General features: G+C 42.2%; 1 protein-coding gene across 29 annotated transcripts in view; it reads right to left on the bottom strand.

The window, feature by feature from the left end:
- cadpsa (Ca2+-dependent activator protein for secretion a) overlaps positions 1–17,938 on the bottom strand; it is a 585,960-nt gene that overhangs the window by 15,456 nt on the left and 552,566 nt on the right. For all 29 annotated transcript variants that reach the window (XM_043708232.1, XM_043708233.1, XM_043708243.1 and 26 more), the window contains one exon: positions 5,456–5,560. In XM_043708232.1, the coding sequence (XP_043564167.1) occupies positions 5,456–5,560 (105 nt within the window). The remainder of the gene's footprint in view (positions 1–5,455; positions 5,561–17,938) is intronic.

The raw sequence follows: 17,938 nt of genomic DNA on the forward strand, positions 1-17,938 counted from the left end.
CTGAGGGGTGACCTTATAGAGGTTTACAAAATTATGAGGGGCATGGATAGGATAAATAGACAAAATCTTTTCCCTGGGATCGGGGAGTCCAGAACTAGAGGGCATAGGTTTAGAGTGAGAGGGGAAAGATATAAAAGAGGCCTAAGGTGCAACGTTTTCACGCAGAGGATGGTATGTGTAAGGAATGAGCTGCCAGAGGAAGTGGTGGAGGCTGGTACAATTGCAATATTTAAGAGGCATTTGGATGGTATATGAATAGGAAGGGTTTGGAGGGATATGGGCCGGGTGCTGGCAGGTGGGACGAGATTGGGTTGGGATATCTGGTCAGCATGGATGGATTGGACCGAAGGGTCTGTTTCCATGCTGTACATCTCTATGACTCGGGCTATTGTCCACCTCATGAATACCCACACTTCTGCTTCTTGCTTCTTTTTGACTTTTAAAACTTCCCTTCAGTTGAACTCTTCCAACCCACTAATTAATTTAAGCCCCTAACTGCAACCCTCGTTATGTGAATCACCAAGACACTGGTCTCAGCATGGTTCAAATGAAGCCTACTCCAAACAAACAACCCTCTTTGCCAGTTCTGGTGTCAGTGCTCCATGAGCTGGAATGCATTCCCTCCCACACTAATCTTTGAGCCACACATCTACTTCTTTAACCTTATTTATCCTACCCCAAATTGGACATTATTAACTTTGAGATTCTGCTTTTTAATTGAATTCTTCAGCAGAATCTACACCATCGGTACCTAATGGACCATGTCAATTGGATCCTTCCCCTCCCATTCCACATTCCTCTCCAGCCAGTAGAGATGTCCTGAACCTTGGCACCAGATAACGAACATCGTCAGGAGCAGTAATCTCGTACTGATTGGACAAGGACACTGGCTCACAGTGCAAAGCTAAATTCTGGATCCCAATACCTGACCTGCATTCACACTCTGCTGTCCTTGATCATGGACCAAATTTGATGTGATTAATGTAAGGGGTGTAACTGTCTCCTGAAACAGGATGTTCTGGTACCTCTCCCCTCCTTGAAGTATCTCAGTGTTTATAGCTGGGAATCCAGTTCAGTAACTCTGATCCAAAGTTCCTCAAGTAGCCAAAACTTGATGCACATGTGGTCACTGTGGATCGCAAAACAACACCCACACAGCCATCCCTATTCTATTTATTTAATTACTTTGGATGTTAAATAGTTTAAAAGTGAATTTGTTAATAGTACTCTTTAGCTGTAATAATGTCTCTTAATTTAAACCACTTGACATATCAGAGGGGGCATGGCAGACATATACACCAATCAGCTCCATGCTTTCCTGTGACATTACACTTTGGCTCTGACAGGTAGAAACAGACTGAAGGGACTCTCTGCTCCGGTTTGATCTCCCACTGTTGCTGCCCTTCTCACTCTGATCCGCCCAGACTGTCTGCTTCCTAGGTAATGCTGACCTGCTGCACACTCCTCTCAGCCTCCCCCAAGATTGAAATCAGAGAGCTGAGAGGATTCCAATGCAGTTATTCAATTAGTGACTCCTGTGTAATAATTAAACTAACTTCACAACTTATCTCAAGCATGCTCAACTACATCTCTCCCCCAAAGACCCTTTACAATCCACAACTTGAGTTGAAGGGGAGAGGTACCAGGGCATTTTGTTTCAGGAGACAGTCACACCCCTCACATCAAATCTGCTCCATGATCAGGTACAGCAGAGTGTGAATGCAAGTCAGGTACTTGGATCCAGAATTTACCTTTGGAGCATGAGACAGTGTCTTTGTCCAATCAGTACGAGATTACTGTACCAACTATCCTGGCCACTTGCCACAACACCTGAAGCTTCTCTGTCCCCTGCTGCCAGATCTGATCGCACCCCTGGCGCGCACACACACATCGCACCCCTGGCACGCACACACACACCGCACCCCTGGCGCGCGCGCACACACACACACACACACACACACACACACACACACACAACACACACACCGCACCCCTGGCGCGCGCGCACACACACACACACACACACACACACACACACACACACACACACACACACTTCCCCCACCAGGATAAACATTCATGCCGTCATGCCTTGGAACCCATTGTAACCTAAACCTGACACTGCTCCTCTGGGCCCCCAATGGATCTGATATCTCCCACCCACGTTGACCAGCCTAAGCATGATCACTTACCAGCTCTCTTGCCACCACAGACTATGGCGTCCTATTTGTTTGGTACTTTATCCCCAGGTCCCCCTTTAGAATTGTACCTCTTATTATCTGTTGTCTTCCAATGTCCTTACTACCAAAGTGCACCCTCTCACATTTCTCTGGATTGAACCTCATCTGCCATGTATCCACCCACCACTAACTTGTACCACATTGTCCTTCACATAGTTACAATTCTTCCAAGTTTGCGTCATCTCTGTCGACCATCTATTATCTATATGGCCAGATTTTGGCAGTTGAGATGGGTTGCTCGAGTTGGAAAATGTCCCCTTTTCCTCAACTTTCCTCAGTTAATATACCCTGAAATTCCTGATTCTTACTCCAGGAGGGAGGTTATCGTTGCAGCAGAGAGTCAGACCTGGTGACCCTGGAAGCACAGAATGGACAGATGTGGGGATGGGTGAATGCCGGGCAGGCTGGATTGAAGATCTATTTTGGTTTTCCAGGACTTTCATTTAGAAGTTTACAGGCAACTAGTTCTCACATCCAAACTAGCCATGATGACTCCTCATACCCTCCATGCTAACTCATGACCCCATCCATCTCATGATCCTTCATATCTGCCATACCAACTCAATGACACCTCATGACCCAGCAAAAAAAAAAATAGGTCTGCATACCATCTATGCCACCACCATAGTCAATTACCCAACATCCACAAGAAGCAGACCTCAAAAACTAATTGATGAGACAAAATAAACTACTAACAATCCAAATAGGGCTCTCATCCCACACACGACCATGAAAAGAAACCTTTCATTCATAAAAAATGATTCAAAGCTTTTGAATTTTTTTTGTGTGATTTCATCTCTTAAAAAAACCAAATTTATCTTTATTAGCCACATCAAGGAAAGTCAATTATGTAATTTTCTGTTTAAGCTGTCATACTGTGAACTGAGAACCCCTCGGAGAGATAGTACTGCTTGAAAGTCAGCCAAACTTTCATAATGACACTATAATTGATTTGAATGAACAATACCATTGACCTCTACTGAAGCTACTTGGCCATATGCTAACTTTTATTCTAATGTCCACCTGCCAAAGTGGTTTATTTTGGAAAAAAAAAAGCTTTCACTGACAGCAGCAACCTGTATTTTCATTTGAAGCTTAAACAGTGAGGCTCTTAATAAAATCTTCAGACTGTGACATTATCAACCATACAGGTACATTTATATCTATTCCATCAGTGACTCTTGCACTGTGGGTTAAAGGGTTTGGACCAGCCAAAATAAGGCCCATTTGAACTCAGCAGGATCAGTCCAACTGAGCAAAGTTTGGATTTCCTATCGAAATGATTTACGATCTTACCCTTGCCCATCAGCAAGATTTGGATCTGTTGGAAATAGGACAGACATCAGGTTTATATTGCACTTTTAAAGATGTATGGTTTCTTTCTGGATCTGGAAAATATTGGCCCATTTGGAAAAAGAATCCAATAAGAGATTAAGTTTAATGTTGCCAATCATTAAGATTGAGGTTGGTTGAAAGGATGTTTGAAAAAGATTTTAAAGAAACTTTGAGAGAAAAGAACCAGATATATAGTTGCAATGCAAAACAAATTTAGCATTAAGAAGGTAGAACTGGAGAGCAGAACTAATTACATAACTCTTTCAAAATGTCAGTACAACTCTGATGGGCTGAATCATTCTTCTATTCTGTATCATCATATGAATCTGCGCTTGGGGATATTGAAGTTAACTGTAGCACCCCTACTGTCATTCCAACTGAGTTCAGATAACTCTGTCAGTACATATTGCAAATCAAATCTGAGACCTTCTGGTTTGTGTTACTCAGTTACATACTAACTTTCTCATGAATAACTAGGGGAACTGCATATTATTACTTTAATTTTATTTAGAAGCACCAATATTGCTTGCCCATAGTCAATAATAAGAATCTAATTTGTGTTTCAAGAATATTGAAACTCACTCAAAGTATACCACCTAAAGGAGTGTTACAGGATTAATAGGTTCTGTAAGTACAAAAATATCAAGTGACATAAATTATCACAATATGAGAAATTGAGCCCATAGTTACTGCAATCACTAATATAACGGGATGCTACCTTTTCATAGTTACCTTTAATGGAAAAATTAGAACAGCTTTATTAGTTTATGGCTGAATTGTACTGTAATTGTGGTGATGAGGGGGTCATATAGCTCAGTTGGCTGGTTAAAATGCAGATTAACATGAAATACATGGGTTAAATTTCTGTGCGGGCTGAAGTCACCATGAAGGACCTGTCTTCTCAACCTTGCCACATGCTTGAGGCATGGCGACCCCCAGGTTAAACCACCATGAGTTGTCTCAGAGAGCAGCCCTAGCCCTGTGGTCCTTTGGGACTTTTACCATACTTATTTGTAATCCTTCTTTGTCGTTACTATTTGAATTGAATGACACTATCCATCTCCTTGGAGGTGGTGAGAATTCTAGGTAAGAAGGTCCACGAATGACCTTCTCAGCCTACTGTTAAGTAAAGTCAATTAATGGCCACTTAAGGGCCTCAACCCACTAACTCCATGATCACCTGCTTCTCTGGTGAGCAACAAAGGAGGAAATCACGATGACCTGCTGCCAGGTTGAACTGGGCCTCCAATCAGTCCAAGCTGGAGATAGTTAGAGAGATGTTTGGAGGCAAGGGCTTGGCTTTTGAAAGTCACCTTCCTGCCTTTGCTTTACACTACTCCTTCGCTTCAAGTGACTACCAGCCTGTGTTAATAAGATAAAGAAGATTTTTCCTCTTTTTCTTGGATCCTCTGAGGAGGAGGAGGCCTGGTTTTGTGAACTTGAGGATGCAGAAGCTGCCAGCCTCTGATTGGTCAACAGCTTCTGGTGACCTGGGACGCCAGTGTTGAGCCCAGTGATTTGCTAAAAAATCTGTCCCCACTTTCTCATTAACTCTTACTGAGATGATTTGTGGGTGATAAGGTTTTCTTTGGTGGTGGGAGTTAGTTGCCACCTGACAAACTCAGGAGGTAAAAACAACGAGGTAAAAACTTTATCCCTGATGAAGGGCTTTTGCCCGAAACGTCGATTTCGCTGCTCCTTGGATGCTGCCTGAACTGCTGTGCTCTTCCAGCACCACTAATCCAGAACCTGACAAACTCATCCCATATTTAACCAAAAATGGGAAAGTTTCACCCAGAGGCATGGTTCTCTGATTATGTATTCAGTATCATAAAAATCAGATACTTAATTTGTTAATTTTATCAAAAAGGTTTTCTCACCTTGACAAGTCTGATGAGGATTTTTAGCTGGTAGATGTGAAGCTGTAAATCCATACGATCTGTTAGCCAGCTGCAGATCACATTCATGGAACTTGTGTACCATTGCTGAAAAAGAAAAATGTGACACTCTCCAGCATAAGAATTAAAGTTGCTTAGTATTGAAATATATGTTTATGGAGACTCAATATTAAATGCTTGAAATGAATGAATGAATGCAATGATTAGGGATGCCATTGTGGGCACAACGCATTTTGAACAAAATAAGTTAGGTCGTAACAAGTATTGGCACAAACCTCATTGCAATTTTTGTAGTAATTTTGCTGTGGCAAAATTTGTATTCATATGTTACAATCACATAAATGACTCCAGCTCTGTTGTTACTTTGAAAGAGGGAAGTACTTGTGTTAATATAACACCTTTTGCAACCTCAAGACATTCTGAACTCTTTTACAGTGTTGAAGTGTAACCACTATTATAATGTAAGTCATGGCAGCCAACTTAGAAGTCCTATAAACCACAATACGATAATGATCATATCATCTTTTTCTTCAAAAAAAAAGGTGATGTTAGTTGCCTGAAGGACACAATTACAGATTCAGATTATACCAACTATTCTAGTTGTATTCTCCTGTAAAATGGAACAAATTACAGTATTGCATGACCTCAGTATCCCAGATTTACGCATGCCGTATTTTCAAGTACTGTGATATTGTCTCCACCAAGGATCAGTACACTGACAGTGATTTAAACCAGGAACATTCCACATTTAATTTCCTTTTCTGTGCAGAATTAGAGGCACTTATCTGGGGATGATGGTGGGAGTGATACCAATTGGCCTAATCATCCTTTGAGAGGCCAGGGAAAACAGTCTGCTAGAGTCTCAGATCCTGGCTTCTGCCCAGTATCAACGTTGGAAATCTGTGGGTATTAGGCAAGGACAGGATCAAGTTTGTTATCGCCTTCCAAATTCAAATGCTGCTGGCATTTAAATTATGGCTTCACACATGAAGAATGGGCACCTCAGTGAGGTAAAAAAAACTGCTTCAATGGAACTGCAACACCGATGAAGAACAGTTTCAGTTGATCTGCTTATACCTGCTCATTCGAATATTAACCCTATTGTTTGTGAACATGATCACTCCAAAGGTAGAACATTTCTGAGTGAAATTCCAGTTGAGACATCTTGCTATGTCCACAAAAGATAACAGGTTTTTCATATGTCTGCATTAGCGGTCTGTGGAGAAGCTGGATGCAGGGAAATGTTTTTCTGCAATAGTTAGTTTTCCACAATGAATTCTAATTAGGCACAATTATAAGACTAACAGAACTGAAATTTTCCACTTCTATGCTACAGTGTTTATTTGATATATGCTTAAAGATGACAAATAAATGTTGTGACAATAACATGTCAATATATCTGACAATACGGCAATGCTGCACCATTGCAGTGACTTTACAACAGTGCAGCTGGTTCCAGGTTAGGAACAATCAGACCAAACTTGTAATTGATTGCAATTAAACCATTGTGACTTCTCTGAACATCATATTGTGATTCATCTTGTATCAATTAGCTCCAAAGATAGTAAATAGTAAACTGCATTAGCAATTATCTAACATTCAATTGCTGCTTGATTAGGAATGTAGTATTACTTAAATATTATTTCTGCTGAAATACAATGAGTACAGTAAATTGTGCTTTCTGAGATATTTTCACAATGTGTTTACTTTCTATAGTGTTTTGGTGGTGGAGAGTTATAGATCATTCAGAGAATCCAAACTACTGTGGCAACACATACTTTTCCATGCATGAAGCTATGGGTAGTGATGATTGATTATATGACCAGGCCTCTCTCCTACTCTACAGCCTGTTAATTGTGTACGTTGGAAGGATTTTCAGGCTCATAACTAATCGGTTTGGATGTGATGTGTAGGTATCTTTCTTGGCCACCAAGTCCTGACATTGAACTCTAACCCAAAGGGTGGAATCTTATAGAGGTCTGAGCGACGTGGATTATGGTGAGATTTGTGGCAGGATCAGATGAGAAATCTGGTGAAGCCTATTTCGATGTTGGGAGCAATTTGCGCTATCTTTTATGCTTTTCACAAGCGGAGATGTCAACTGACACTCATTATTTACTGTTAAACACCATGTTAACATCACAACTCACTTCATAATATTTATCCTTCCATCATATCAAACTCACCAAATAAACTAGACATCAGGAAAACCCAGATAGGAAACCAGAGTGAGCACCTGGTGGATTCAATTTGCCATTTACTCCAAATGACCTCAGAGTTTGAAATGGGGCACCAACATTTCAAAGCATGCTCCATTGACATTGGTCACATACATCCACATCCACAGACACTGGCATCTGATACTTGCCAGACTCTTAAAAACCTGAATGACACATTTCTGACCCACAATTAGTATACTTCTGCACTTCCAACTATCATTGTAATGCTGCAGCAAGGACACTGTGCAACAGTGACACGCACCCAGTTCATGGATTGGACTGGGCTGCATCTCTGGGCTTTTCACTCACTGTCACAATGCTCATTCACTTTGAACCTACCTGGATGAGTACAGCATTGCCTTACCTTTTTGCGCTTTGCCGTTGCAGCCAGAGATACCCAATCCCTGGAAATTCCTGATAAAGGACTTTTGCCGAAATATCAATTTTCCTGCTCCTCAGATGCTGCCTGACTTGCTATGCTTTTCCAGCACCACTCTAATCTTGACTCTATCTCCAGCATCTGCAGTATCCACTTCTGCCTAGCACACCAGTCTAACTTAAATGTAGTCTGGATTTCAACTTCAATTGGCCTCAGGTTCCAAGATAAGATTAAAAATCACACACCACCAGGTTATAGTCCAAAAGGTATATTTGGAAGCACTAGCTTTCGGAGCACTGCTCCTTCATCAGGCAACTGTGAAGCAGGATCATAAGACACAGAATTTAAAGTGAAAGATTACAGTGTCATGCAAATACAGTGTCATATGTTGTCTGCCCTAGTCCAACACAGCTCCCCCACATCACTTTTCAAGATAGGGATTATTTTCTGTGACAACATTAAGCTTTTCTTCCAGGTCTTTGCCTTCACATCTTGTACTTCAGCATTTGCACTCTACTGGGATCCATCCTTTAGGCTTCTTACCTTCTCCAGATCTGTTCATTAAGAACTGCTGTCTAAATTTCTCTGCTCCCGCTACTCACTCTAATCTGTTTTCCTATGACTTTGCTGCACTACATTGTCTTCAATCTAACCTCAACATTGTCATCCACTCTCCTGACAATGCAGTGCTGGAGAACCAACCTCTTTCTTCAAGAGGCCAATTGCTAATTCTCTGACACTTCTTCCTAATTTAACTTGGGCCATGACCCCACCACTGAGCATCAAGCCATTGTCATCACGTTTGTTACTAAAGATCTTCTCCACATGGCTATAACCTTTGAAACCTGAACACTCCATAAATATAAAAATGGGGCTTTGGCACTTTTTTTGACTGAGTGTGGCCTAAGTGTGGCATTAACGAGTCCTAACCAAACTAAAGTCAATGGGAATCAACGGTTAGAGTCAAACCTGGCACAAAGAAAAATAATTGTGGTTGTTGGTGGTCAGTCACCTTGGTTTCAAGAAATCTCAACACGAGTTCTTCAAGGTAACATCCGAGGCCAAACCATCTTCAGCGGCTTCATTAATGACTCCCACCCATCACAAGGTTTGAAGTGGGGACGTTCACTGATAATTACATAACATGCCGTACTACTTGCAGCTTCTTATTTATTGAAGTAGTCCATGTCCAAATGTAACAAGGACTGAACAATATCCAGGCTTAGGTTGACAAGTATCAATAAAACCTGTGGCACTTAAGTGCCAGGCAATGACCGTCTACAATATGAAAGAATTTAACCATTCCTTCTTTGCAAGCAATCGCAATACAACACTGAATCCCCCACTTTCAACACACTGGGGATTACCATTGACTAGAAACTGAACTAGACTAGCTATGTACATACTTTACAGATCAGAGCTAGGAATCATGCAAATTACTTATATCTTGACTCACCAAAGCCAGGCCACCATCTACAGGCACAAGTAGGGAATCATAGAATCCCTACAGTATCGTAGAATCCCTACAGTGTTGAAGCAGGCCCTTTGGCCCAATAAACCAACCCCTCCATAGAGTATCCCACACACACCCATTCCCCTCCTCACTTCAGTACTTGCCTGGATGAGTGTAGCTCCAAAAACACAAGAAGCTTGACATCATTTAAGAAAAGCAATCTGCTTGACTGGCACCACCCAAACCTCACACCCTCCACGACTGATGCACAGTGGCAGTGGTATGTTTCATCTACAAGATACAGTGCAACAACTCACCAACACTCTTTTGACATCATCTTCCAAACCTGTGGCCACTACCAATGGAAGGACAAGGGCAGCAGATACACAGGAATATCACCACCTGCACCTTCCCCTCCAAGCTACTCACCATCCTTACTTGGAAATATTTTGCTGTTCCTTCAGTGTTGCTGGGTCAAAATCCTGAAACTTAATCTCGAACACAACTGTGGATGTACTGATACCAAATGGACTGCAGTAGTTCACCAGGGCAACTAGAGATGGACAATAAAGCCCAAATCTCATGAATTATTAAAAACCTCATATTGTAATATATTCAACTGTTGCAATGCATTCTGCTTTGCATTCTTTCTTTTGACATAGCATCCTTGTTGTCTGATAGTTACTAATCACGGATCTCTACACATCATTATGCAATGATGCCACAATGGGAAGACAGGTCTCAAGAACTAGGACGGTCACTGCAGAGAATGAACATACACCCTAGCATTAAACACTCTATTATAACAAACTGAGCTAACTGGGCACCGTGATCTACACTGCTGAGACCAAAGTTTTGTGTGCCATCTACATTTAACCCACAAGTGTGACTCTGAGCATCCAGATGTTTGTTGCTTGATATTCCACCTTTCTTTGAGACACTGATACTTCAGGCTCTGCTATGTTCAATGACATTTACGGGACATTTCATTTAGGAACTTTCTAGGTTTCAGGGCACAACACTGAGTCTGGCAATTTCAGACTATAATCTCTGCTTGGATTTTGATTCTTTTGCAGCTTTTGGTTTGATCTTATTTGTAATTTTAGTCAGCAGCTGCTCATCATACTACCATTCACACATCATTTAGACAATCCTTATGTTTCTTTCCTTGTCCCATTACAACACCCTTTGGCCTTGCCCCACCAATTGTGTTAAACTCATCCATCTGTCGTCCAGCCTATCACAGACCTTTCCTTTTGCCCTTTTCCTCCCCATTTTCACTTGTTTAAATCACATTATATTTCAGTATTGATGTAAGTCATGGATCTAAGAAGTTAATTCTGTTTCTTTCTCTACTGGTATTGCCACACTTCCAGTATCAAGTGTTTTGCTTTTAGACCAATACTTAGTCTGTATCAAAATAGGATCATTATCTAATTTTGCACCCAATAACTAGCCTATTTATATTCTATTTTTGCTGAGTTATCTGTAACTAGAGAACACTAAATTGTACAAGTATAACTATCAGAATTATTCACAAACCCCTAAGTTTGGCCCATTTTGATTTAGCATGTGTTTTTTGCAGAAAGAAACCTGCAAGTAGTCATTCCTTGGAGAAAGATATTTAAATGGTGGATAAAAACAGAAAGAATTGCGGATGCTGGAAATCAGAAACAAAAACCAAAATTGCAGGATAAGCTCAGCAGGTCTGATAACATCTGTGGAGAGAAATCAGAGTTAATGTTTTGGATCCAGTGACCTTTCTTTAGAACTCCATATTTAATGGTGGTATCTAATGAATGTGACAGTGGTCTGAAGTGCCAGCAGGATCCTGCATCACCTTTTTGGAAAGCCAACTGAATTAAGTGCGAGTCAAGCACTTAACTGAGCTGCTGCAGACTTTCCCTGGGATCAAGGACCCTGAGGATAGAAACCTCGGCCTGAGATGTGCATTAGTCAGCAGCACTAGCAGGAGCAGTGGCTGCTGTCAGTAATGCACCCACCCAAGGCTGTCGATTTTCGAAGGGTGGTATGACTCAAAAATATGCTTACTCTTGCTTCTGTCTTTATGACCCAATTGCGGTCTAATATTTAATTTCAATATGACATGTTCTGATGGAGCAACGTGCGATTGTAATGAGAACCTTTTTACACAATCCAATGAAATTTAAGGTGGCTGGAATAATTTTTCAATGAGCATACTGTCTGGTTCTTTTATACCTCAAGATGGTCACTTTTGTTAAATGTCTTATTACACTTAAGTATTAGAGCTATAAATAGTGATCACTGCAGGAAGTAAAGATAAATAATAAACTTGTTTTTAACCTAAAAGAAATCATTGAATTTATTCAAGGCTGTGCTTGATAGATTTTTGACAGAGAAGGAATCAAGGGTCAATGGCAAGAAAGTGGGGTTGAAGCCACAATCAGATCATCAATGATTCTATCAAATTCTGCAGCAGGTATGAAAGTGCAAATAGCCGACTATTGCTCCGAAGTCTTATATTCCTATTACCTTTGTGACACAGTATAAGCCATTGGTGAGTGTTGATGGAATGGAGGTCATGGTGGAATTGAGACCACAACTAGATCGGCCATGATGTTATCAAATGACAGAGCAGGCTTGGGATGACAAATGGGCTTCTCGTCCTCCTAAGTCCTCTTGTCTCATTATTCATGTTCTATGGTCCAGACCACAGGTGAGTCTCAACAGAAGGGGGTCATAGTGGAGAGTGCTCAGCGGCAAGGGCAAGGCAAATGGCTGTCAGCAGGCCCCACCTTCCTAATACCAAGTCACTTGATCAGATACTGAAGGCCTTGAAAGAAGAGTCTTCCCCTGGAAGTCCAGAGGCAAACATATGTTTTTTGGGATTCCAGTATGGTGGCTCCTCTACTTGCTACTGGGTAAATACCAGCAACAGTGGGTTAAGCTTTATGCTTGAGCATTAATTGGCTACATAATGGCCTCAGTTGATGATGAGCAGAAAAGCCAACCCACAAGTCATCACAGAAAGGCTATGCAAGAAACAAAAAAAAAACTGCGGATGCTGGAACTCTGAAACAAAACCAGAAATTCTAAGGCGGGATCACTGGATCTAAAATATTGATTCTGCTGACAGACCTGTTGAGTTTCTCCAGCAATTTCTCCCACAGAAAAACTATTCCTGCCCTTGACTTAATAAGACTACAAGTGGAAAGGTGCTGAGTCTCCACCCTAATGGCCCAATAATTATTTCCATTCCACCAAACCCATCTCTATGGGGACATTCCATAAACGCCTATCACAATTCTCAATATCGCAACTTCTGAATTCAGTCTGTGTGATCACAGGAAATATTGAGAACAGTAAACAACTTCTTCATAGTAATGAAAGGAAACTAGCATGGCCTTCCCCTGCTTTGGTGCTTAATTGAGTGACCAATTAAAGAGGTATACTAAAAGAGTTGGATACAGTGGATGGTGAACCATAACCAAAAGGATGAAGTAAAAATAAATGTTGAAAGCAAATTAAGTTTATTTTTTTTCAACTATAGCTGCTCAATGATAATCCATTACAACACAACATTGGCACCTCTGCAGCAGTGTGGTCTGCCCACAGAAAGCCAAACAAATTAAACCTGGGCATTTCCTGCCATATCAACCTGTTTTCGATCATCATAAAAGTGATAGGACTGATCAAGTGCAATCAGTCCGCATGTGGACAGCACAGCCTCTTTTACTGACACCCAGTTTGGGCTCTGCCTGGGCCACTCAGCTCCTGACTTCATTACAGCTTTAGTTCAAGTGTGAACAAAAGAGCTGAATTTCAGAGGTATGTTGAGTGTGGCTGCCTTTTACATCAAGGCTGTATTTGACTGGGTGTGGCAAAAAGGATCCTGAGAAAAATTGGAGACAATGGGCATTAGGACAAAAACTCTCCACTGGTTTGAATAATTTCTGGCACACGGGAAGATGGCTGTGGTTGTTGGATACCAGTAATCTCAGCTCCAGTTCATCTCTGCAGAAGTTCCGCACAGTGCCCTAGGCTCAACCACTTTCAGGAGTGACCTCCACTCCATCATAAAGTCAGAAGTGGGAATGTTTGCTGACGATTGCATAATATTCAGTGCCATTTACTACAGATACTCAAGTAGCCTGTGTCCATTTGCAGAAAGACCTAGACAACACTCAGACAGGGGTTGACAGTTTGCAAGTAACATTTACATCACAAAAGTGTCAGGGAATTGCCATCATAAACAAGAGAGTAGCTAACCATTTCTCCATGATATTCAATGGCATTACTATTGCTGAATCCCACTATCAATATGCTGGGGATTAGCATAGACCAGAAAGTGAACGGGATTAGCCATGCAAAGACAATGGCAATAAGAACAGTTCAGAGGCCAATAGGAGTGCAGCAAGTAAGCCACCTCTTGTCCACCTTCTATGAGGCACAAATCATGAACGTGACTGAATGATCTCAGCTTGCCTGGGTAAGTGCAGCTTCAATAACATTCAAGTACATGTGGGCGGCACGGTGGTACAGTGGTTAGCACTGCTGCCTCGCAGCGCCAGAGACCCGGGTTCAATTCCCGACTCAGGCGACTGACTGTGTGGAGTTTGCACGTTCTCCCCGTGTCTGCGTGGGTTTCCTCCGGGGGCTCCGGTTTCCTCCCACAGTCCAAAGATGTGCAAGTCAGGTGAATTGGCCATGCTAAATTGCCCGTAGTGTTAGGTAAAGGGGTAAATGTAGGGGTATGGGTGGGTTACGCTTCGGCGGGTCGGTGTGGACTTGTTGGGCCGAAGGGCCTGTTTCCACACTGTAAGTAATCTAATCTAATCTAATCTAATCTAACATGTCACCATCTAAGGCAAAGCAGCCCATCTGATTTGCACCCTATCTACCATCTTCAAAATTTACTCCCTTCAACACTGAAGCATAGGCACAGCAAAGTGTGCCACTTGTAAGGTACTCAGCATCAATTCACCTACAGTCTTTAGACATCACATTCCAAATCTGCAAATGCTACCACCTAGAAGGACAAGAGCAGTCAATGCATGGGAACACCACCAGCTGCAAGCTCCCCTAAAAGGACAGATCCTCTGGCTTGGAAATAAATCGCTGTTCCTTCATTGTCAATGAAATAAAATTCTGAAACTGCCTCCCTAATAGGATTGTGTGTGTGTACTTACACTCCAAGAACTGCAGCGGTTCAAGAAGGCAGCTCACCACAACTTTCTCGAGGAAAATTAGGCATGAGCAAGAAATGTTGGCCTAAACAGTGATGCTCACATCTATCAAAAAGTTTCTCCCGAGTTCTTGGTTGCTTGTTGGACCTTTCAAATGCCCAATTAGAGAGGTCTGCCACTGTACCATGTGCCAGAGCAGCGAGCAAAGGCTTCTCCAGACAGCAACCATGACCACTGTACCCTCCTGAAAGATTCACTTCCTTCACCCCGGTGCACCATTGTACCAATGTGTATCATCTGTAAAATTTAATGCAGCAACTTGCATTTGGCTTGCTAGGCTAGCATTATGATTTGTGCTTTGGGATGATTTGTAGAATTATATGCTAGAGGTCCCGGGTTCAATTCCTGGATGAGACCTCTTTTAAATATGTGGTTCAACAGGCAGTGAAGGTGGCAAATGGCCTTCATAGCGAGAGGATTCGAGAATGGGAGCAAGGATATCTTGCTGCAAATGGACAGGCCATTAGTAAGAGCACACCTGGACTAGTGTGTGCAATTCTAGTCCCCTTACTTGAGAAACGATATCTGGTTAATGAGGGAATGCAAGAAGTTTTACCAAACTGATTCCTGGGATGGTAGGACTGATGTCCAGGGAAAGACTTGATTGGCTAGAATTACATTCTCTAGAGTTGATAAGAATGAGGGGCGATTACATTAGATAATATTCCCTACAGTATGGAAACGGGCCATTTGGCCCAACGAGTGCACACTAACCTATGAAGAGTAACCAACCCAGACCTATTTCCTTCTGACTAATGCACTTAACACTCTGGGCAATTTAGCATGTCCAATTCACCTGACCTGCACATCTTTGGATTGTGGGAGGAAACTGGAGCACCCGGAGGAAACCCACGCAGACACAGGGAGAATGTGCAAACTCCACACAGACAGTCGCCTGAGGTTGGAATCGAACTTGGGTTCCTGGGGCTGTGAGGCTGCAGTTCTACAGAAACCGGTAAAATTCTAATAGGATTAGAGAAAGTAAACACAGTAAGGACATTCTGAAGAACTGGGGTCACAAAATAACAATAATGCATTGGCCTTTTAGGCTGATATGAGGAGAAATTTCTTCACCCAGGAAATGGTGAGCCTTTGGAATTCACTGCCACAGGAAACAGTTAAGGCCAAACACTGAAGACTTTCATGTAAGATATTGATATAGTTCTTAGGACTAAAGGGATCCAAAGGAGGCAGGAAGAAAGCAGGAATAGCATACGGAATTGAGTGATCAGCTCTGATCATACTGAATGGTGGAGCAGTCTCGAAGGGCTTAATAGCCTACCCATGCTCCTATATTCTATCCTAACTTCTCAAGGCTTCTTTGACAGCAGTTTCCAAACTCTTAATCTCTACTGCCAAGAAAAAAACAGAATTGCAGGCATAGGAAAACACTACCTCCTGCACGTAACCCTCCACGTTATGGGCTATTTTAACTCAAATATATTACTGTTCTTCGTCACTAAGCCAAAATCCTGGAACCGATCAAACAACTTAATGAATGTACCCTACAGAACTTCAATAAAGTGGCTCAACATTAGCATTTCAAGGGCAATTAAAGGTTGTAAGTTTGCTCTCTGAGCTGTAAGGTTTGTTCTCAGGGTGGTTGTTATGGGGGACTTTAACTTTCCAGATATTGACTGGGAAAGCTATAGCTCGAGTTCGTTAGATGGGTCGGTGTTTGTCCAATGTGTGCAGGAGGGTTTCCTGACACAATATGTAGACAGGCCAACAAGAGGTGAGGCCATACTGGATTTGGTTCTGGGTAACGAACCAGGCCAGGTGTTAGAATTGGAGGTAGGTGAGCACTTTGGGGATAGTGACCATAATTCGGTGATTTTTACTCTCGTGATGGAGAGGGATAAGTGTGTACTACAGGGCAAGAATTATAGCTGGGGTAAGGGAAATTATGATGCGGTGAGGCATGACTGAGGATGTGTGGCTTGGAAAAGTAGACTCCAAGGCAAGAGTGTAAATGATATGTGGAACTTGTTCAAGGGGCAACTACTGAGTGTCCTTGATAATTATGTACCTGTCAGGCAGGAAGGAAAGGGTCGTGCGAGGGAGCCGTGGTTTAATAAGGAATTGGAATCCCTTGTTAAATGGAAGAGGGCGGCCTATCTCAAGATGAGACGTGAAGGTTCAATTGGGGCGATTGAGAGTTATAGGGTAGCCAGGAAGGACCTGAAGAGAGAGCTAAAAGCAGAAAGGAGGGGACATGAAAGGTCCTTAGTCGATAGGATTAGGGAAAACCCTAAGGCTTTCTATAGGTATGTTAGGAATAAAAGAATGACTAGGGTAGGAATAGGTCCAGTCAAGGATAGTAGTGGGAAGTTGCGTGTGGAGGCGGAAGAGATTGGGGAGACACTGAATGAATACTTTTCTTCAGTATTCACTCAGGAACAGGGCATTGTTGGCGGTGAGAATACTGAGGCACAAATAAGTAGAATGGATGGCTTTGAGGTATGTAGAGAAGAGGTGTTGGAAATCCTGGAAAAGGTGAAAATAGATAAGTCCCCTGGGCCTGATGGCATTTATCCTAGGATTCTCTGGGAAGCAAGGGAGGAGATTGCAGAGCCATTGGCCTTGATTTTTATGTCCTCTTTATCTACAGGAGTAGTGCCAGAAGATTGGAGGATAGCAAATGTGGTTCCCTTGTTCAAAAAGGGGAGTAGGGATAACCCGAGTAACTATAGGCCGGTGAGTCTCACTTCTGTTGTGGGCAAAATCTTAGAGAGAATTGTAAGGGATAGGATTTATGCACATCTGGATAGGAATAATGTGATCAAGGATAGTCAGCATGGTTTTGTGAAGGGAAAGTCGTGCCTCACAAACCTTATTGAATTCTTTGAAAAGGTGACGAAGGAGGTTGATGAGGGGAAAACGGTAGATGTGGTATATATGGATTTTAGTAAGGCGTTTGATAAGGTTCCCCATGGTAGGCTACTGCAAAAAATACGGAGGCATGGCATTGAGGGTGAGTTGGAGGTTGGGATTAGGAATTGGCTGGATGGAAGAAGACAGAGGGTAGTAGTTGATGGCAAAGTTTCTTCATGGAGTGCCGTCACTAGCGGTGTTCCGCAAGGATCTGTTTTAGGACCATTGCTGTTTGTCATTTTTATAAATGACCAGGAAGAGGGGATAGAAGGTTGGGTGAGCAAGTTTGCGAATGATACGAAAGTCGGAGGA

The sequence above is a fragment of the Chiloscyllium plagiosum genome, chromosome 18 (assembly GCF_004010195.1).
Source record: "Chiloscyllium plagiosum isolate BGI_BamShark_2017 chromosome 18, ASM401019v2, whole genome shotgun sequence".
Taxonomy (NCBI): Eukaryota; Metazoa; Chordata; class Chondrichthyes; order Orectolobiformes; family Hemiscylliidae; genus Chiloscyllium; species Chiloscyllium plagiosum.